This window comes from Agelaius phoeniceus, chromosome 1 (genome assembly GCF_051311805.1).
Source record: "Agelaius phoeniceus isolate bAgePho1 chromosome 1, bAgePho1.hap1, whole genome shotgun sequence".
Taxonomy (NCBI): Eukaryota; Metazoa; Chordata; class Aves; order Passeriformes; family Icteridae; genus Agelaius; species Agelaius phoeniceus.
The window spans coordinates 142308151-142331159 of record NC_135265.1 but is presented as its reverse complement, the minus strand read 5'-3'; the positions used below and the strand labels follow the sequence as shown (position 1 = coordinate 142331159).

The 23009-nt window shown below is 43.9% G+C and overlaps 1 protein-coding gene across 1 annotated transcript; it reads left to right on the top strand.

Annotated features, from left to right (window-relative positions):
- The first annotated feature begins 3268 nt into the window (after window positions 1-3268).
- On the top strand, window positions 3269-22342 carry HAS2 (hyaluronan synthase 2). Its single transcript, XM_054643512.2, has 4 exons — window positions 3269-3400; window positions 12163-12789; window positions 17267-17368; window positions 19357-22342. Exons 2-4 carry the CDS (start codon window positions 12163-12165, stop codon window positions 20287-20289), a joined length of 1662 nt encoding a protein of 553 aa, XP_054499487.1. The 5' UTR covers window positions 3269-3400; the 3' UTR covers window positions 20290-22342.
- The last annotated feature ends 667 nt before the right edge of the window (window positions 22343-23009 follow it).

Genomic DNA, 23009 nt, shown 5'->3' with positions numbered 1-23009 from the left:
ACAGCTATAGACATGACAAACTCACCATTCCCATTATGTCATTTTCTAAAGCAAAGTTTTGGTGTGATTTAAGTGCTGCCTATTGCTGCACCAAGATTTCTGCCTCATCTACTGTCTCTTGATCCCCATTCAAAGCTAAGGAGCATGGGATTAAGCCAGTGGGATATTGTGTACTTCCGGAGTAATGTGCATTCTAACTATTAAAAGGTGAAATACAGAAAAAAAACCCCAACAAAACCCACAAAAACAAAACAAAAACAAAACAAAAAACCCCAAAAAACCTCAAAAAACCCAACCAACCAACCAACCAACCAACCAACAAAGCTATTTCATTTATAACAAATGCTCACTTGAAAAAATCAATCTGCAACATTTAGTTATTAACCAAATCAAACAAACCCATCCTCCCCCTGAAACCTCCTTTCAGAAATTATCCTAGACATGAAATCCCCTGTTCAGGACATCCATCTCCCTGAATCATGACAAGGCCACCAAGTGCCCAAGGAACACAAACAAGGCTGGCAGCATGAGTTCCCCAAGGCACAGTGTTGAGAGTAGCCATGGGTGGATGGACTAGGGACCCCTGTGCTAATCCTCTCTTACCTCTGACAGTGCCAGAGAAAGTCTGATGCCAGGAAATCACACCTTAGGACTCACACAGACATCAAGACTTGGTTATGTGTACAACAGCAGCAGAGCTTGCTGAGGTGACAAAATGACAAACATTCATCATTCATTGGGACCTGGAGTGATAGGACAGGGAGCAATGGGTACAAATTAAAAGAGGGAAAATTTAGGTTACATATTAGGAAGAAATTTTTCACTGTGAGGGTGGTGAGGCACTGGAACAGGTTGCCCATGGAGATTGTGGATGCTACAACCCTGTCAGTGTTCAGAGCCAGGCTGGATGGGGCTCTGAGCAACCTGGTCTAGTAGTAGGTGTCCCTGGTCATGGCAGGGCAGGCTGGGACTAGATGATCTTTAAGGTCCATTCCAGCCCTGAACATTCTGTGATTCTGTGACAGTGTTATAAGCCTGGCTTACACCAGATACTTGGCTATTAGGGTGGCTCCTGTGGAGAGGGGGATCAAGCAGCCCTCTTGACACCTTTCTGCCCTCTGTCCTTGTTTGCAGCAGACAGTGCCATATGTCCCTTGCCTGATGACAGAGGTGTGCAGGGCTCTGTATCTAAAGCGTTTGTGACACAGATTTGGAGGTGGTGGCACTGTGGGAATGGAGCTGCCATGGGGGGAAGGTCTGAGAGGAAGAAATACCTGAAAGCCCCGATAGAGTCTATGCTTGTTAAGTCATGGTGTACTTTCAAGGACACTCTAAACCATCAAAAGCCAGATTGTTGCCAAAGCAGTTGTTTTGTCGTCATCCAGCCCAAATTATTTCTTACTTTATTGCTGCTCCCTCTCCCCAAACAACTAACTTCTAACCTAGGACAGTTCTCCTGACATAAGAAAAGGGACAGTGAGGAGGAGGGTGAAACAGTTGCTTTCCCTGGCAATGCCAAGTTAAAACTGCCCACAAAGTTCTGCCTTAAACTAGCATCAGATTTGTTATTTGAGACAGATTGATGGTTCAAGAAGCTCGGCTTCAATGCACATCCTAAAGCCACTCCCCCGTGGCAGTGACTGAACACCTGTAAATGTAACCACTTCCCCGTAGTAGGTACTCAAAGTAGGTACAAGCAGGTACTAGGTAACCACCGGCTTTAAACCATTTATAGTACACGAGAAGCCCCCAGAGCGCTCTGGAGTTTTCCCACACCAGAAGGTAACGAGGGGCGATAACTCGGCGAAGAGTCATCTCCGGATTTCCCAACGGTGTCTGGATACGGCTCCCTTTGTGGGCTCGACGCCCCAAAGCGGCGACCTCTGCGGTCCCTGAGCAAACAGCGCGGGGGAAGGGGAAGCCGCTCGCCGCCGCCTCCCCCGCGGGTCCCCGCCGGGGCACGGCCAGCGCGGCTCCGCGGGCTCCGCCGCCCCAACAGCGCCACCCAGCGCCGCGCTCGGGGCACTCGCCGGGAAGCGCGGCTGGAAAGCGGGAAAGCCGCCCTGGAAGCAGAGCGGAGCCGCAGGGAGCGAGTGAAAGCGGCCGGCAAGCGGCAATGGGGTGTGCTGTGAGCTGCTGGTGCCCAGGGATAACCGGGGACCGTCGACAGAATTGGCACTTCTGATTTAGAACAAAACAAGACCAAAAAAATCACCCCCAGACCAAAAGTAAACCAATCCAAAACACCAAAACAAAGCCCACAGCACAATTTTCCAGTTTTTAAATGGCCTAACATGTTTCCCGGCTTGTTTTAATACAAGAGGCATGGGTATGAATATCAGTGGGAGCTTCCTTGGGTATTTACTACAACAAATCTTCCCGAGAGTGAACGGGTAAAGCAGGATTCAAAGCTGCGAAGTTCATCCATTCATAGACGCAATTCCTTTATTAATAAAAACCAGCAGCAGCAAAAAACTGTCCCAGCCGAATAGTGGCTGTGGGAGGGACAAATCCCACACCCCAAGCCCAAGGATGCAGGGAGTGGGGAAGGTGGGGGGTTCCCCCAACTGCGGGGCATGAAGAGGAAACCAGTTGGTGGCAACATATGTGTATTGTATTTCTTTGAAAAAATTTGCAACTTGGCTAATTAAATTCCTGGCGCTGAACTGGTCCTTGGCTGAGATCATGGCAATTGGGAGGGTTGGGTTTTTTTTTTTTCCTCCTTACAGGAGTTCCCTCCTTCTTCCCATCCTCCGCCTATTAAAACAAGTCAAGTCTCCCTTGTTAAAAGACCCCATAACGTGGAAGAGGCAGAAAAGCAGCAGCAGCAGCAGGAAAGAAAAAGACGTCTGGAAAATATTACCCGTTTGCTGCTGCTGCTGCTGAGAAACCTCATTGAAACAGTTACTCGGGCAGCAGCAAGGTATCACCAAAGAGACTTTATCTGATGCTGATCTCTCAAACTTTCAGACACTGCCTTGCAACTTCTCCAGGCTCCTGGCTAGCCGGGTTTGAAATAAGATCTTCAGCTTCGACCACGAGAAACTAACTCCTAATTTATTATTTCTAACTTTTTAATTATTATTATTATTATTATAACTATTATTTGGGGAAAAATCCCACAACTTTGAGCTAGAAACTGAAGCAGAGAAAGACAAATACATGATAATTGTGAAAACACGTGGGAGAAAATGAGTAGGACTGAATAGCCTTACACGATTTTTTTTATTATTTTCATTTTTAATTATTTTTTTATTTCTGAGCGTCTTATTAAGTCCCTGAAAAGTGCGATTTGTTCTTTTACCTCAAACTTGGAAACTATTCAGCGGGAGCAACGGTACGTGAGACCACACAGTTGGCTGGAGCCCCTCTATGACCAAAGGACAGAAGGACAAACAAGGTAGGTGATTTATGATTATGCTTCTGTCAGCTCAAGAGCAGAAGACCCCCTCCTCCCATCCCCACTATTCCAGGGAGGAAAGCTGGAACAAATCCCCAAAAATACGAGTGGGGCTGGGGGAGGATCTTACCGGCTCCTACGCTACACCTATTTCAGCAATGAATAGAACCGCCGTGAGGATGAATGAGGTTTTCAGCTTCAACCCCTCCTCCGTGTAATCCGTTTAAGACATTGCTGAGCTTCAAGATCTGGGGGAAAAAAAACCCGAACTCAAAAAGCCAAAAAAATCCAACCGCCCCATAAACCCTCTGAAATTAGAATAAAATCGAGCACAGGCTGGGCAGCCTCTCCGCTGATCGCAGCGGGGAAGGCGAGACCTGCTCAGAGCCCGATCCCGATTCCCTCCGGCCGCCCCTCGCCTTTGCATCCAGGGCCGGGCGGGGACGCGCCAGGAGCGGAGGGAGGGCTGGCACTGAGGGGAGGCAGGCGAGGCGGCGGACGTGGGGCTGACGTCCCGCCTCGGACAGCGCTGCCGAGCCGCCCGGGCGCCGCGCAGCGCGGGGAGGGAGGGGATGGAAGGAGGGAGGGCGGCTTCCCGCGGGAGGGCCGGGAGCCGAGGGCTGCGGGGCGGGGGCTGCCCGGAGCTCCCCGCGCCGGGCCCGCCCCGGCCGAGGGAGGGCCGCCCCGGGGCCGCGGCAGCAGCGGGGGGCGATGGCAGCGCCAGCGCGGCCGGGCCCGGTCGCTCCCGCGGGCGGGGCCCGTGACGCGGCCGCGCGGGGATCCCCGGCCCCGCCCGGTGACGCCGCCGCTCCGCCCCGTTGGATCAGGGCCGCGGCGCCGGGCCGGGGTTCCCCCGCTCCGTGTGCAGCCCGCGGCCAGCGCGGGGCCCGGCGCCTCCTGCCCGGCTGCAGAGCCCTCTGTCCCCAGCGGCCCCGCCCGGCTCCTCTGGGAGCCGCGGTGCGTGTCTGTCGGACACAGAGAGAGCCAGCTGGTCACAGCCTCGCCACACAGCATCCATAGCGATGCTGGCAGAAGGGGGCATTGGCCCTTGAGGGAGAATTTACCCCATTTCCTTGCCCCGAGAGGATCCCCTTGTAGTACAACACTCCTGATGGGCGTTGTCTTAGTCTAGAGAAGACGGAGAGGGGATCTCATTAATGTTGCATATAAATATCTCAAGGGCAGGTGCCCAGAGGATCGGTGCCAGACTCTTTTCGGTGTGCCCAGTGACAGGACAAGGAGCAATGGCCTTAAACTAAAACACAAAAGTTTCACCTGAACAGGAGGAATAACTTCTTCACATTGAGGATGTCAGGGCACCAAACAGGCTGCCCAGGGAGTGGTGGAGTGTCCCTCTCTGGAGACATTCCAAGCCCACCTGGCCACGTTCTTCTGTCACCTGCTCTAGGTGACCATACCTGGGCAGGGGGGTTGGACTCCACGATCTTCACAAGTCCCTTCTAACCCGAAGGGTTCTGTGATTCTGCAGGGCTGCAGTGACCCCACATCTCTTAGGGCACAGCTGCTTCTCCATGTTTCACTCTGTTTCATAGTCTTCTGCCTTTGGGATCATTTTTCCATTGGCACCCATGCACTTTTTTGAAAGCACACATTGTGTATAACATGGGTGCCTTGAGGATTCTTCTGAGGACTAGATAAGGGTAATAAATCTTTTTTACCCTGCATCCAAGCATAGAAAAACTCGCGTCAAGGTTTTCCCAATAGGAAGAGCTGCTCTACGGAATTCAGTGGAGTTTTTCAGGCAAGTTCACTAGGAAAAACTCAAGTCTTCATATTTGTGACATGAAAGCACATTTGCTCCATTTTGCTATTCAAGATTAGTGTATAGAGCAGCAAAGTATTCTAACCAGCAACCAGAAAACATTTCTAAACTAGATTTTTGTTTAACCAAAATCCAAAATATCTGAGTAGAAATATAATTTACTTCTGGTTTCGTTTCTTGTAGCATGTGTCTGGGGATTCTTTTGGTTGGTTTTCTTTCTATTTTTTTTTTTGTTCATTTAACAACTAGCGTTTTATTGTGTACATGAGGGTCAAATCCAACCTGCAGCCATAGAATTCTTTCCACATTGGTTACTCAAACCCGTAGGAGATTAAATTTGAGCAGTTCCCTGGGAAACATACACTGAACAAATAGGAGATTCTTGATTTGCTGATCAAAGCTTGTGCATATAGATAGAGCTTGCCATCATCAGTAATCCTGTTCTTTACTTTTAATTTAACCTCAGAGTTAATTTTAGTCTTATGTGAGCCTTTCCAGAAGATCAATAGCATAACAAAATCTGGAAGTTATAAATAACCAAAAGTTCCAGGTACGGTAATTGTGTTGTAATAAAGGTGTACAGATGGAGCATAACTTTTCACTTTCCTCTCTGCAAGTTGTAGAATAGAAGAGGGGGTCTGGACAGCTATCTTATGCATGTGATTAATATCTACCTAGAAAAATTTGTACTCCAATGATATATGATTTAATTTGCCACCAAAATAAGCCTAATAATGAATCTAAATATTGTCTGAGGAACTGTAAGCCTCAAACACCATGTACTCCCAGAGAGTGTATACAGGCCCAGACGCAGTGTGCTCAGGCACTCACACGTGCACTCTGACACACTCATGTCATTGAAGCAGCAGCTCTGTGGCAGCCAGGGCTGTCACTCTCATTAGTAAGGAAGTGGGTATTAAGGATTATAAAGATTTCATTTTTCCTTTGTTTTTGTGCAAAACAGCCCTTGGTGTCTGTATGCACTTAAAGCTGTGTGTGCTGGCTTTTATGGTGCCCGCCTCACTGATCTCAGGCCTCCTGCTGAGTTAGAGTTGCTTGTTTGTTACAGACAGATCCCCACGGACTACACCTTCAGGTGAATACAGGCAAGGAAAATAGCAAGGGGTGTGTTGGTTTTTGTTGGAGTTTTTTGACTAAAACCAGTTATATGGAACTAGAGAACAGGTGGATCTCATATAGCACTAAAAAGAGTAACCTAAACCTTATGAAGAGTTTTACAGACCTCCAAAAATTTCTTGCATGATCATGATCCCCATTTTACAGGTGAGGAAGCTGTGAGGTGAATTCACTTATCTAAGGTCACCCAACAGGTGAATGACAACACTAGGAGGCAAATTGAAATTGTCAAGGCCCTGATCCACTCTTAAATTCCCTAATGTAAGAAATGCAATGGTAATGCATTGACAAATTGAACAACCTTCATAAGGGAGGTTTATCTCTACAATAAATTTGTCAAAAATATACTTGCATTTTTACCTCGAGTGTCCCACAAATAGCATCTGTTCAGAGAAAGATTTTTTTATGCCTTGTTATCTTGCAGTTACTACAGAATTGCAAGATAAAGTATCCACTGATTTCCCTCTTCAGCATAATATCTAAGTGCACACTTATCTTTAATGACACACTTACATGCTTTGCTGAATTCAAAGCCTCAGCACTAGGGTTGAATAGATATTTAAGAATGCAGCTTCCATACCGGCATGTAAAAATGAGATGTTTTCAAAGGTTTTCTGTGCTCAGCACTTCTGGTTTCCACAAAGGTTCCAGACAAATCTGATCTGCAGATCTCATATGTGAGGTTGATTTGTATTATCAATTTGTTTTCAATGAGGAGGTGCTATCGAAGCTGCTGCTACAAGTGTCCCCCTTCAACGAAATTGTTTGAGTTTCTATTGCATATATAACTGGACACCCAAATTGGATTCCTCCTGAATGAAACTAATTGCAAGGTGTACCTCTGGAGGACACTTTTCAGGTTTTTAGTCCATTGGGTCTGAGTATACTTAGTTCAGAGTAAAGCACAAAAATGTATGGAGGGTGGAGTTAGGTCCTCAGCACCAGGTGTTCCTCTTTGCAGATCTGTTGGTGTGGTATTGCACTATTTGCTGATGTGACCACAGCCCTCGATGTGTAGACAGAGGCACAACTCTTTGTAACTTTTAAAAGTGAAGGGGACTGTGGTGGGTTGACCCTGGCCTGCTGCATGGTGCCCTCCCAACTGCTCTATCACTGTCCTCCTCAGCAGGATGTAGATGCAGAAAATAAGAGGGCAAAACACCTGGTATGTTGAGATAAAGGCAGCTTATAAAGCAAAGGCTGTGCATGACGCAAGAAAAACAAAAGATTTATCTTTTACTTCTCATCAGCAGATGATGTTCAGCCACTTCCCAGGAAGTAGGGCTTCAGAACTGAAAAACAAATGTCATAACAAATGCTTCCCCCTCCTCCTTTAAGCTTTTTAATCTAAGCAGATGTTACATGGTGTGGAATATCCCTTTAGTCAGTTTGGATCAGCTGTCCTGGTTATGTTCCCTCCCAGGACCTTGCCCACTCATAGTATATTGGTGTGGGAGAAAAAGTTGGAGACATCCTGGATGCTGGGAGCACTGCTCAGCACTAGTCAAAACCCTGCTGCATTAGCAACACCTTCCCAGCCACCAATACAAAGCAGAGCACTTGGATGGCTATGGGAAAAAATAATTCCACCTCAGCCAGGCCCAGTACAGGGACAGAATGAGCACATTTGTGATCAAACCTTTATTACTGCCTCCTGGATAGATATTGGCTTTTGCAACTTATGGTGAGGGTTTTTCTAAATGTCTTCAGATGTTTGGAATTACTAAATGCTAATTCTGTCAAACAACCTTCCAAACCATTCAATTGTGTTAGGTGCAAACTTTCCGTGTCTCCCTCTCTTGCTTTTTAATCTTCTGAGGAAAAGCTACCCAGAATTACTATGTGCCAATGTTTGAGTGTTGCATGAGAGGGGATTTCTGAGAGAGATGATGTAGTGAGATGCCTCATCCCATGTGTTATAAGCAAACCATGACTTCAGTTTGACCTCCATCTGTTTGACCCCCGTCACTGGTTCCATGTCCTGTATCAATAGATGCCAGGCACCACCTGATTGCTTCCTTTGTCCTCATAGCAGCCACACAACAGAGGGTGCAGAATTGAACAGGCTGCAGATAATATTGGTATCTTCTGGCACCAGTACCACGTTGGTTTTCTGGATATCTATTTGCCCCTATTCAGTATTAGTAACAAATAAGCTTTTTCTGTCTCTGCCTCCTGACTTCATAAAGGGATGAACTATCTTCAGGCCCTGTTACTCTCAGAGATGCATGAAAGCTGATTAATAGCCATGTGGATGAACTCTGCCACAGGATTTTGGAGGAAGAAAAATTGGTACTTTAGCATGGAGGTCACCAGTGTTCTTTGCTGAGTAAAAGCCCAGTTCAAAACAAAACATAAGAACCTGCTGACTTTCAGTCAAGTGTCTAGATCTTAGATCTTAAAAGTTAGATCTAGGTACCATAACTACAGTAAATGCTAGTCTAAATATTTTCAGAATAGAGAAAACTGAAGCATATTTTGCCATGTTGTTCTAATTTGAGATCTAAGGCATTATTCAGTCTGAGAAAGGAGTGTGATCTCTAGTGCTGCAGTTAATACCCCAATCATTAGATGTACTGTGTATCAGTCATTCATTAACCTGATGTTTTTCATGAAAGCATTGGTAGAATACTACAACTTTTAGTTATGCCAGTTGTTCATAATAATGTAAATTCACCTTCATCACAAAGGAGAAATATTCTTTTTGTATATATAGCTGGCTTTATCAGGATGCCAAGAGACACAATACCAAACAGTTCACCAGGTGGACTCTGATGTCAAGTACATGCAAGGGTTCATTTCTTGGTCATGCTTTTCCATAGCAGCCTCCAAAGAAAGGCACTCCTTGCCTGCTACTGTACAGTCACTACAAGGCACATTTATACTTGGCACTGCTTTGTGAATCAAAATGTGTGACTGAATCAGCAGCAGCCTGCACAGCATCAGGATTTAGCATATGGCTTTCACATTTCAGTTCTACAGGATGGGCTGGTGAGCACTGCTCAGTTCATCCCTGAAAGGAAAGAGCTGAAATATCACAACAACAAATTGCTCAGCAGTAGACTTTGGAGGCTCTTTACATACACTCACCTTGTGCATGCAAACCTTGGGTCTGCTTGCTGGGGGCTGTGTAAAACTCATACTGGGTTCAGCTCCACGGGGTTAGGTGAAGGTGCCTGTAAGGGATTTAGGTGCCCAAATTGCAGGATAGAATTATTATATTTCACTGCGTCAGGCCAGGCTAGATACTCATAACAGCACTGTCTGATCTGAAAGTCCCTGAAGCAGCTGCTGCCTAGCCTCAGTATCAGTATTTGATTCAGCAGTTCATTTTTGGTCCCAGACTTGTACAAGCATCATTTCCTTTTTAACTTCTTGGCTTAATTCTTGGAGATGGGTGGAGAGTTTTTGGCTTCTTTGCCATTGTTTGGGCATGTTAAATTTGATAAAGATCATTTCTGCTGGGCAAGCTATCAATACCTCATGTTAAATCTTGAGACTATTGAGCAACTTTTCCAGTTCCCCTGAGATTCAGTCAATTAAAAGACTATACATAAAACCCTCAATTGCACATACAAAGGGAAAAATTTCTTTGATGAAAGCCAGGAATTTAGATCAAAACACTTTTTATTTTCCTAAGGTTGACAGAGAAAAGGAAAAAGAAATGTTGTTTTATTAACACCAGAAATTAATTTATTGGTCTTAAAAGACTGGATTTTTGCAGAGAGAGAGGATCTGTGCTGTAATGATAAAGTCAGAGAATTTGTTTTTGTTTCTTTTCCTTTTGTGCAGAGGCATTTCATAGGTAGAGCAAAACAATAGCAAATTAATGTAAAAGATACCTGCTACAGTATATGGTCATTCAAATGTAGCCACTCCAGATCTTAATGTAAATCCTGTTTATTTTAGCCATATAATTCTTCATGTAAGCAGACTTTAGGACCCCAAATGGGAAAGCAGAGTATAAGTGCACCATTAATGAGACATTTACCTTGATGTTTGTAACATTTTGCATGCTTGAGGGATTAGTAAACAGACAGACTATTTTACTTCGAGGTAATCTAGAGGGGATCCATTACTTAATCTGTTTTCTAAAGCAAGTCTATTTTGGGCACTGAGTTTCAATTCACCTATAGTGGTGGTAAGCATAAGCTGTCTTTTATTAGGCATCTTTATGACCCCTGCTGTGAAAGATTTTCAGACAGGCCAGAACAGGGAGGGTCCCTTTTGCTGGTGGATGATTACAACACCTGTCAGAGCCCAGCCTTAAGTATTCAAGGAAGTCCTAGAGCTAGGGTCTGATTTCTTTAACAGTGCCTCCAAATATACATTTAAGAGGCTTCCTCCTGTCTTGAAATTTAAGACCCTAAATAGCCAATGGAAAAAGACAAAGTCTTTGTAACCTCAAACTTCATGCTTGCCTAGTTTATTTTTATGTTTTAAGTGATTCTGTGTTGACTTTTTTGTTCCGAGCCTGTAGCTTTTCAGACATATACATAGCTGATGACAGCTATGCTGCTGTGTCTTGGAAGTCATTTTTCAAGGAAGAGTTAAAAACATATATGATGTAAGGAAGTCCTGTTCCAACTTCAACTTTTGCCAACAGATGGTGAAACAAACATGAGCAGCAGATGAGTGAGATGATAACAGCAGGGAAAATATGAATAATAGCAAGAAAACACAAATATTAAATCTATTACTCTGAGAGGACCTAATTTAGCAAAATATTCAAGCATGAGCTTTATTGACTTGCAACACACTTGCTGGATTAGCCTTAAACAGACATCACCTGTTTTATGTCCTTCACATAAAATGCATCTATTGACAGAAAATATTGTCATTAACTTCTTACAATTCTGAGAAAGCTGTTGCATAAAATGGGTGATGTGATTGTCAGAAAAGGTATTTAGGTTGCAATAGAGTCCACCTGCCTGCCTGCCCATACTGTTTATTTGTTTCAAGAATGCCAGAGCACCCTCCATGCCAGCCACTTGCTCCATAGCTCAGAGTTTAGCTTAGAAGATTTTACAGCCAGGTAAGCTAAATATGTAGAAGTGATCAGAATCAGTTATGTCCTAGAGAATTTCTGAGTCCAGGGTGGAGTGTTGGCTCTGTTAAATTTATGCATATTTTTGCCACAGACTTAATCTCAGTTAAGCTTTAGCCCCGATACACTCGTGCTTACATGTGCATGTATCTATGTACACAACTATATGAATAATGCATTTTTGCAATGGTATTGAGAAGGCCTTTTAAAGCAGATGTCTGATTATATAAATATAAATTATATATATAGTCAGACATCTGTTTAAAAAAATTATAAATACATTCAGGCATCTGTTTTAAGAATGTCTTTCCAATATTTTTGCAAACATAACTAAGAGACAGAAACAATTCAGGGTGGGATACAGTCGTGACATGGATGGGGGATGAGGAGGGGCTGCCCAGACATTCAGCTGTTCCTGTCCCCTGTGACCATACAAAGTGAGTGGTGGCCCAAAAGCCCCTTCTCCAACCTCCTCAGGATAATATGACAGAGTGTCTTATCCAACCAGTCCAGGCTGCCAAAATAAGATCCTGACACAAATAGCACCTTCTGTGAGGGCACTGTGAACAGCAGAAATCATCTCTGCTCCATTAAGTCTGTTTGGATTGTACTTTACATGGGGGAAGTCCTGCAAAGAGCTGTTCAGTTGAGCAAGGGGATGCAGTGAGTCTGTGAGCCAGAAGCTCAGGGTGTATCTGTTGATGCTGAGATCTGTGTTGCAGCCATGTGACCCCTTATGATGTCTTATACCAGCAAGTGGTGGCTCTGCTAATGGGTTTCCCTACTTCTTTGCAGATGTATTGTGAGAGGTTTATATGTATCCTGAGAATACTTGGAACCACACTCTTCGGGGTGTCCCTCCTGCTGGGAATCACCGCTGCTTACATTGTGGGCTACCAGTTCATCCAAACAGACAACTACTACTTCTCCTTTGGACTCTATGGTGCTATCCTGGCATCACATCTCATCATCCAAAGCCTGTTTGCCTACTTAGAGCACAGGAAAATGAAACGGTCGCTAGAGACTCCAATCAAACTGAACAAAACAGTTGCCCTCTGTATTGCTGCCTATCAAGAAGATCCTGACTACTTAAGAAAATGTTTACTCTCTGTAAAAAGATTGACCTACCCTGGAATTAAAGTTGTTATGGTCATTGATGGGAACTCAGAAGACGACGTTTACATGATGGACATTTTCACTGAAATCATGGGTAGGGACAGTTGTGCCACTTATATCTGGAGTAATAACTTCCATGACAAAGGTCCTGGTGAGACAGAGGAGTCTCACAGAGAGAGCATGCAACACGTATCTCAGCTGGTCCTGTCCAACAAAAGTGTTTGCATCATGCAGAAATGGGGTGGAAAAAGAGAAGTAATGTACACAGCATTCAAAGCACTGGGGAGAAGTGTGGATTATGTACAGGTAGGTATTAGAGCACCAGGTCAGTGCCAATTCAAACACACTTTGAAAGAAAGCAGCTTTTGTATATTTTGTGCAGCATGTTAGAGGCCATCCTAGTCCCTGATGAACACAGTGCTCCTTTCAGTCTGTTTGGAAACAGCTTGACCGTTAAAAGGGTATTTTGCTACCTTTTAAAATGGCCAGTCTATCTGTGACAGTTTTAAATTTGTGCACCAGCTATGGGAGAAGTCTGAAATCCTTCCCCTGCCTTCAGTACTGCCCCCTCATTCAAATGGTTTTGCTTCAGACAAAGCCAATGACCTCCTGGAAGCCCCATCTCCTGTGGGGGAAGGTCTCGGGTAAGGCTTTATTTTGTGAGTTTGTTAGTGGCCCCATATATGAGTAGACAGACAGGTATTTGGTCTCACTAGGGAATATCTTGGAGAAGTGGTGAAGTCTGTAAAAAAGATGGGGATATATTTTAAAGGCTTTGAAGGCCATGTGGAGTATTCAATAAAAGGGTCAATGTGTAGATTTGAAAGAAAATTTCTTCAGCTAAAGCCTGAAGGAGCTTTTGCTTCATCACTTACAGCTGCATTACCTCACTCACTGCAACTTGGCCTTTAAGGCCCTTATGACACACTACTCACTTAAAAATGAATTAGGCTGGGTCCTCTCTCCCTGTTTCCAAAGCAGCAGAGGCACATTTCTTTCCAGCTGCCTTGGATCCCCTGAAACATTGTCTATGTTTTTGCCTTACTTGCATGGATTCCTCGCTCCTGCAAACAGCCCTGCTGACTGTGGGAAGGGGAAAGGGTCATGTGTGGAGGAAGGCGGGTGGGATCAGATACTCTGGCTGGACACTGAGGACCCTTTCTTAGAAATCTAGGCCAAGAAGGCTCATTTCACTAATCCCACTGAATAGGAGATGATTTTCCTAAAGAACCACCCTCAGTTCTTCCAAGCTTCTCCCACAGTCAGAGCATCCAGCAGTCTCCTGCAGTGGAGCAGCAGCTCCCCGCAAGGTGCTCTCTGCTGGCTCAGGGCAGCTGCATGGCTGAGCCACTTGTGTTTCTGGGGCCTGTGCCCAGCCTTGTGTGGGTGTGTGTGCATGCTCTGCACAGCACAGCATCCACGTGCAGTGTCCCAGGGACCTGGAGAGGCTGCCAGGAGCTGGGCTGAGAGCAGCGAGTCTTCAGTGCACAGGAGGGGCAGAAACTGAAGAGTGCCAGGAACTGCTCTGTTATTGGAGCTAGGAGAGTAAAGCCAAGATTTAAAACCCATCCTCCACCACTTCCCAAACTGAAACTGATTTATTCTTTCAAAACAATGGGCTTAAGCTCTCCATTGTCTGTGCTTTGGTTTTGTGCTGTGAGGAACTATGATGGGATAAAAATGCTGATTTTCTTTATTAGCATGGGTTTATAAACACACAGACATACTGGATTGCAGAGAAAGAAGGCAGAGAGAAAGCATATTCATTGCAAGTTTCCTCCCTCAGTTCAGCTCTTGTATTTTTCAGGGAACCTGGAAAAAGTATTTCTATTTCAATAGTCATAGCATAAATTCAGAAAATAGAAGAGATATTTCAGTTAACACTCCAGACCTGGCTCAGAAGGTCTAATGAATTTTTCAGACAGAGACTGTAGTGCTGCTGTAAGCACAGTCTGCAGTAGTGACTGATGCCACAGTCACATCTACAGTCACATCTGTAGTAGAAATGCAGCCCCTTGGTGGCCCTGGCTACTGCAGAGTCATAAAAGTGCAGCTAAAATGTGGCTCTGTTTTATGAATAAATAAAGGTTGAGATATTTCAAATGGTCCTTTGGGGAGACCCAGGGTAAATTACTTTAAACAAGCCCTATATTTCAAGGGCTAAGCAGTCTGCATCAATGATTAAGCACTTTTTAAAATGGCCAGTCAGCACCACTGCCCACCCTCAAAATTGTAGGCCTTACAGACACCCTGGAATTATGAACAGGCAATCATAAACAGTCAGACCAGTGCAGATAACAAGCTGTTACTCAGTAGTGGTGTTTCATTAAGTACTGCAAACTGCTATGAAGGCTTGTTTCCATCCTAGAAGAGTTTATGAGTGTGCAAGTAATCAGGTGGAGGAGTTAAACTGGCAGGTATTATCAGTGCAGAGTTGTGAGGTAACAGGGTGCAATTCATCTTGGCTTGATGGAGGTACCTGTGTGGACAGTCCAGTGCAGGCTGAACTCAGAGCAGCTTGGATAAACTGTCACTGCCTATAGCAAGTAAAAGAACAGCTCCCTTAAGGTCAGTTGTTCCTCTTATGTAACTCTGTGACCCAAAGCAGGGATGTTTGGGTCACTCAGCCCTTATGTGGAAAGAAGGCAAATTGTCTCTTGGGCTGTCCTGTGCACACCCTGGCTAGGCAGGTGTCCGTGTTTATTTGGGCTTCTAAGTGTCTGTTTCTCTGGGTGGTCCTCTGTTCACCTGCAAAAACCTCATCCAGACGGAAAATGATGGCTTGTTAGATTTGTCCCAGAAACTCAGACATACCCACTGTGCTGGCATGCCCAGGATGTGTGATGGTGTTTTGTTAAAAAAAACCCCAGTGTTTTCAGGATTCCTCATCCCTATATTAGTGATGTGGCTCATGGGCAGGCCTTTCTGCTGCAGGTAAATACATCTAATGGGGTGGGAGTGCTCAAGTGGCAGGTGCTGGAGGGAAAGCAGAGGGGCTGGGAGGCAGCTGATCCCAGCCCACCACTCATGGTCACAAGAAATGACATGCCTGTCACTGCCTGAGGACCCTGGGAATTCAGTAAACTACAGATTCCCTGTGCAAAGCACTCAGCAACAGGTTTGTCCAGGAAGACCCAAGTAAAAGTATAGGCATTGTTTTCCCTCATTGTTTTGCTCCCTTTCTATTACCCAGTGCTGCCACTGATGACAGCTTTCCACTAAAGCTGGAGTCAGGCCTTGGCCAGGTTACAAAGATGCTGTGGGATGAGGCCATTGAGGAGGGGAGATGGATGCATCAAGTTAGTGGGAGCTGGAGATGCTTGTGGCTTTTCTCCTGACAGAGATATGAAAGCTTTCATCACCTTTCTCCTCTTGGCCCACTCTGAGTGAGCGTGGAGGGGAGCATGTTGGCAGAGTCCCAGCTCATCCCAAACTGTGCAGTCCAACTATCCTGGGTAACCTCTCCTCTTGAGTCTGGTCCAGAGCAAAGCCCCAGTGCTCTCCTCTCACTTCATAGAGCAGATGTAAAGGTTACCTCTCCCCTGGAGTGACAGGGCTTAGAAAGTTTGCATGAAAGGACACCAAAATTAGGATACCCATTACAAAGCCTCAGCAGAATCTGTCTTAATATGCTGTTTAGGCAGAGCTACTGACTTGCTCCTACTGACCCTGTCTGAAGTCACGGGAATGCAACATGGGGACAAACTGGAGGCAGTATGAGAATTTGTAGGGTGGGATTCAGCCAGTCAGAGGGGTGTTTCTGGGACAGTCTCTGCTCCAGTTCCTGGGTGTCTGTGAAATGAGTTCACACACGATGTGGCCAGTTCTTTCAGCTGCAGCAACAGCAGCAAGGAAACACCCTCTTGTATTAGACAGGCTGCAGCCCGAGTCATTCTCCTCAGAGTGAACGAGAGCAATGCCAGCTATCTCACAGACCAGCCAGCCTGTCTGAGCCCTCCTCCTACTCTCCAGGGGAAAGCCAATTTCCTAATGTACACAGTGTTTAGTTGACTAGGAGTGTTTGTGTAGCTGAAATGCCTTGTGTGTCATTTACTTCTGCCTTGGTCTTTTGGAGTACTGAACTTCGAGACTCATGCCTTCTGGCCTTATATAACTTTTTAAAAGAATGCTAGAGAAAAATAGCAAATAATTTCTCTTTTCAAATGTCAAATCCCTGCACTACTAATAACACATCATGCATCTAAAATTAAAAATTAGTTTGTTCTGAAATATAAGATACATATTTTACATGAATTGCTAAACCCTTCTGTGAGTGAAAAAACAATTAGGTTTCTTCCCAGACTCCTACTTGGCTTTTTTTCTTTTTAATAACAAGTGCCTGGGATTTAACTCCTTGCTCTTTCCCTCATATGACAGTGGGAAACATTTGACCAGAGTGCTCCAACTGTGCAGCTGATGCAGAGAAATTCAATGTTAGAGCACAACAGGAATCTGCTGCACACCCACAGACACCATCTTATTCTGCAGTGCCCGTATCTTATTCAAATAAGTCTGTCCAGTGTGCCAGTAAAACAAATGGAGCTGATACAGAGGATTGTTTGTGTGCACAGCCTTAACCAGCTCTGTGTTTTGTGCAGCACTGTGCCTTGCTGCCTGGTACAAGTGACCTTTAACAGAAGTATCAGTGCAGACTTCAAAGTCAGATTTAATTGCATTCAGGAGAATATGCATTTAGAGTCATTATAATCACTTGCATGATTTTTATTTTCTTCTGTAGTGAACTCCTTAACCCATTTTTGTTCTTGTTTTTTCGTACTTGTAGGTCTGTGATTCAGATACAATGCTTGATCCAGCCTCATCAGTGGAGATGGTAAAAGTTTTAGAAGAAGATCCAATGGTTGGAGGAGTTGGAGGTGATGTGCAGGTGAGTACAACAATTTTCAGATTAACAGAGGTATTTCAGCAACTATTTGCATTGCAACAGATTCCTCTGCCTGAAATAGCATTAAATATAATTTATGTGTATATACTATATGCATATATATAACATGTGATGCCATTATAGATGCTCTTATCATAGCTTAACCTTTTTGTCCATTGAATGGAAACTCTTCTTGGATGTGAGCACTGTATGGTTTTACATCCATAGCAAGCAAAAAAAAAAATATTCTGCCCCTATATGTGAAAAGGGGGGCATTGGCATTGTCAGGATTGTTGTGGCATCTTTGAGTCTCTGGGTATAGCTACTTGCTCAAGGTACCAAAGAAAAGATATAGGGGGGCAGGAAATTGAGAACAGAACATAGCCATGTCCAGCAACCTCAAGCACTTCAATTATATTACTACTGGCAGCCAAGATTGCTAGAAATAAAAAATACCTTTGAAACGCTCTGCACTGTGCACTCTGTGTGTTACTGGGTCTCCCATCTCTGTCAAGCAGGGCAATAGAAAACTTCCAAGTCAGACCAGCTCCATGTGTCTTAGGACTTTCAGCATTACTGAGTTTGGCTGATTGCTACAGCAAAAGGCTGGTGGTACCTTTTGACACAACTCCTTCTGCTGCAGTTTATAAAGAGAAATGTGTATGAATATTTCTGTTTGCCTTGAGATGAATCCCCTGTACTCAGTTGGGCTTTTTATGTGAGACAGAGGAAAAAGAGCTATATAAATGAACAAGAACTTGCTAATGAACGCCCAAGTAGTCAGAAGTATTTCAGGCATGTGGCTCATAACTGCAGAAATTAGGATTCCCACAGAAACCTGAATAGCTTTGGAGCTCTAGACTGACCACAAACCAGGCGACACAGCCCATGCATGTGAAATTCCAGGCATGTGTGAGTACAAGTGAAGGGAGGCAGGACAGGTTCAGCTGTGACAGTGAAGGTTCATAAGCATCTGCATTGGGAAGGACGTGTGTCCTCTTTGAGGAAAGGTGACAGAATGAAGGCTTTGGCCTTTTTTTTTTCCCCAGTTCATTTTCCAGCATACACCAGCAAGCCCTGCTGCTTCTAATATGTTCTGGAATTAAAACTGACAGAAATTAGGACCATCAGAGCAAAAGAATATTTTTCTAGTTGCAGGGCAATGTTTTATAGTTGTAGGAGGCCAAAGATCCACACGCTTCCTTGTCACATCCTTTGGCACAAGGTGTGTGTTGAGAACCTGTATGTGAAGCCATGGACTTGTGCATCTGCACGCGCTCATGCATCCGCTGGGTGCTCGGACTCGATGTGCAGCTGGGCTGTGCAGAAGAGAAAGACTGAGATGTTTGTGTGGGCCTGAGGAAGGCTGTACTGGAGTATTGCCATATGTCGTGGGACAAGGTAACAGGCTGGTACTGCAGAGACAGAACAGGTTGCTCCTCAAAGGAATGCTAGACATGGGGACACAGTTCAAGGTTAAGCCTCTAAGGCCAGGCTTTGCCCTACAAAAATGTAGTGCAAAGACCATGTGTTCTGCTTTTCTCATTCTCCAGCATAGTTTTAGGAGGGCTGGAAGGAGTCCTGTGAGCCCCAAAGATGTGTATGGGCAGGAAAGCAGCAGGAGGCCATGAACTCACCAGCTCTTCTTGGTAAAATCTAAATCCAGAAGGTCTAAATGGGGCCAAAAGGGAAGGAAAAATGAGACAGAAAGTAAGGAAATTTCATTGTGGAGAATAGGAAAGGTTGCAAGGAAAAAAAGAACCTCTTGGTGAAACAGAAATTTAAAGGTTTCATCTCACCCTTCCTGTCAATGTCCTGGCTGAAATGTTTGTGGAGCTCCTAGGTTTGCCTTGAGTTGAACACAGGAGTGAGGTTCCCACCACAATTCATCTAATGGTGCTCTAATCTCAGCAAACTCCTTATTGATCCAATGTGTACATTTTCTGTTTTAAGAGCTCATCTAAAAGGAAAACTGTTTTTTTATTTTGCAGATTTTGAACAAATATGATTCCTGGATCTCCTTTCTGAGCAGCGTGAGATACTGGATGGCATTTAACATCGAAAGAGCCTGTCAGTCCTACTTTGGCTGTGTACAGTGCATCAGTGGACCTCTGGGAATGTACAGAAACTCTTTACTCCATGAATTTGTGGAAGATTGGTACAATCAAGAGTTTATGGGCTCCCAGTGCAGCTTTGGAGATGACAGGCATCTAACTAACAGAGTGCTAAGTCTGGGCTATGCAACAAAATACACAGCTAGATCCAAGTGCCTTACGGAAACACCGATAGAGTATCTCAGGTGGCTGAATCAGCAGACCCGCTGGAGTAAATCCTACTTTAGGGAGTGGCTTTATAATGCCATGTGGTTCCACAAGCACCATTTGTGGATGACCTATGAAGCTGTAATCACTGGATTCTTTCCTTTCTTCCTTATTGCCACAGTCATTCAGCTCTTCTACAGGGGAAAAATCTGGAACATTCTGCTCTTCCTGTTGACAGTTCAGTTAGTTGGCCTGATAAAGTCTTCCTTTGCCAGCTTCCTTAGGGGCAACATTGTCATGGTTTTCATGTCACTCTACTCAGTGTTGTACATGTCAAGTTTACTGCCAGCAAAGATGTTTGCAATTGCCACGATAAACAAAGCAGGGTGGGGCACGTCAGGAAGGAAAACCATTGTAGTTAATTTTATAGGACTCATTCCAGTCTCCATTTGGTTTACAATCCTCCTAGGTGGCGTAATTTTCACTATTTACAAGGAATCAAAAAAGCCATTTTCTGAGTCAAAACAGACAGTTCTCATCATTGGCACAATACTCTATGCATGTTACTGGGTTTTGCTTTTGACTTTGTACATGGTTCTTATCAACAAATGTGGCAGGCGGAAGAAAGAGCAACAACACTACGACATGGTGCTAGACGTATGATGTTTCCGTGGGAAGTTACCCAGAGTTGTAAAGCAACCCAACGACCTTGTAGTATCTGTGGCATCAGACATATGTTGCCAAGGGAAATGGATCACTGCTGCTGGGAATAGGACACTTTTATTCCTCTGGGTTCATTTTCATCCTGCCAAAGTAAGGAAAAAAAAAAGAAAAAAAAAAAGAAAAAAAAAAGTTTCTTTGTTTCCAAGGGGGGGAAGGACGCAAACCACACAGTTACGACCTGTTCACAAGAAAAGGGGAGAACTTCTGTGTTTATGCACTTTTTTTTATTGTGCATATGCCTGACAGTGTTACGTTCTATATACCTCACTGGTCATGCTTATGTGTGTGGACAGAAAGAAAGGGAGTTTGGAGAATCAAGAAAAGGACTGTACAACCCCTTGCAACCTAATTTATGAACTTCTCATTTTTATAGTTCTGTTTATAGGAAGGGTCTTTTGTTTTAGGCTGCCAAATGTAATGCCAAAGGTAAAATTTAAGAGGCCATTGGCTGAGCTGTATTTTTATATTATTGTATTATTTGTGTGTGTGTATTTTTAAGCCAACTTTTTTTTTAAATCACATATTTTATATTTTACTATCTGCCAAAAAAAGCTGCCTCCCCAACATTTTGTTCTTTAGCCTTTTTTAATATATTTGGGGACAAAAAAATCATACATTCTCCCCCCCAAATTTCTGCTGAAATAATATTGTTCATAACAGAAAGAATAAAAAGTCTCTCTACATTTTTGCAACTAATGAATGGTTATTTCTGTGAAAAAGCATTTAAATGTGCTCTTTTAAGACATTTATTAGGAAAGGCGCAAAATTTTCAGGTTTTGCATACAAACACATTTGTGCATAAAAAAAGGCCAAAGGGGTAGATATGTGCAATTTGAGGGTTTTGTTTTGATAACATTGTAAAAGGGAAATTTGCTTCTCTGCTGAGAACTTAATATCCCTGGCATGCAAAATAAACCATAAAGCAAGGCAGGCCTCCATGCCACGGGAAAAGACATTGCTATGGAAAGCATCCCACTGATTTTATATGGGACCTGAGCAGTCAAAAACTTCTGACTTAGAAAAATCTTGGGCACATGAAACTGCTATTGAATTCACTGATGGTCCTAGCTATCCATAATCTACTACTACCAAGCAAAGAGTTCAGGTTTTTATTAAAAAAAAAATAAACAGGGAAGGAAAAACTTATCAACACTTTCAAAATGTGTGTGTTGTACTATAAAACTTCTGCAGAGTCCTTCATACAGTTTACAGAAAATAAACACATCCCCTTCTCTGGCATCCAGTGTAATACAGACCCCAGTACTGAGCCCAATAATTTGTTTTTGACTACAGCATATCTACCAGAAAAGAAGCCAATTTTTTTATCAGAAAACATCAAGCCTTAGCAAATGCATCACTTCCTTGGTGCCTAATAATCAGTCCTGGACATTTATTTTGGACCATAGTTTTGAGAAATAATATTCAGGACTAAATTCTGCAGTCCTTCACCAGCCAAAGGAATGTGGCATTGAGCCCTAATATACTTTATAAAGAGCAACAGAAAGACCAGCTGCCCTTCTTAGATTCTGGTATTAAAAGCACTGTGGTAAAGCAGAAATCGGCATATGATGCTTAAAGAACTTAGAAGCATTTTCAGCTTCTCTTTTTTATGCAGACATGAATAGATTCTGCTGTAGAATGAACTGCACACACACTACCTTGTTGTCTGATTATCTTGAGGTACATGATTGCTTGAAAGTCATACTAATGTTATGTTAATGATTGGAGAGTTGATTCATGTTGATTACAAAATAGAACAGTATTAAAAAAAGCAAGAGAAACGGTAAAAATCAAAAAAACTTGACTATGCCTTTTAACTATTTATGATGTAAGTTAAAGCTTGGGTTAACATTCAAATGTCAAATAAATCTTCTCATTCTATAAAAAGATTGAATTAATTGCCTGTATTTATTCTAGCAATTATTCAATGTATTTCCAATATAGGTTGTATAGTATAATTGTTACTTTCATAAATAAAATATTTTTGATAAGATTATGACTAATTTATGGTATTTCTCACCAGCACTTTTACTTTGAAGCCATAAATCTGCACAGTTTGAAGGCTGTTGTTCTAATGTCACCAGCCTGATTTCCAAGAGGGAGTTTACCATGGAGCACCTGTGGAGTGCAGGTGGCTGGGGCTGGTCCCTGCTCTGAGAGGCAGCACGGGGCATAGGCAGCACTCAGAGTCTGTGCCAGCAGCTGCTAGATCAATTCAGTCAAAACACTTCCTTCCCTTTTTCCTCAGCTTCCTGATTTACAAAACAGGAATAGCAATCCAGCTTCCTTTTGGGAAGCACTTTGAAGTTTATGGCCAAAGTACTTTAGTACATTACATAGGAGCTGATGTTTTCCAGCCCTCCTGTCCACTGGAAATCATCACCCTCCACAGCTTGGGAAGCAGAGGAGGACAGGTCCATGGCCTTCTCCTGCTCCTCATCAGTGCTGTTTCCCTTTGCCCTGGCACAGGTGAAGGGCAGCTGTATGTTTTCTGTCACTGAAGGTTATGGGCAGCAGCCACTGCTGCAGGGACACGGGGCAAAGTGAAATCTCACACAGGCTTGCCACAGGTCAGTGACTTAGGAGAGAGCCTTCTCAGCCCTCAGTGCTTGTTCCCCTGTGTCTGTACTGTGCCCAGTATTGAGCTCCCCAGGACAGGG

Coding starts and splice junctions, on each gene's coding strand:
- HAS2 (XM_054643512.2), top strand. CDS start 12,163: ATGTATTGTGAGAGGTTTATATGTATCCTGAGAATACTTGGAACCACA. Junction 12,790..17,266: donor GAAGTGTGGATTATGTACAG/GTAGGTATTAGA, acceptor TCGTACTTGTAG/GTCTGTGATTCAGATACAAT. Junction 17,369..19,356: donor GAGTTGGAGGTGATGTGCAG/GTGAGTACAACA, acceptor TTTATTTTGCAG/ATTTTGAACAAATATGATTC.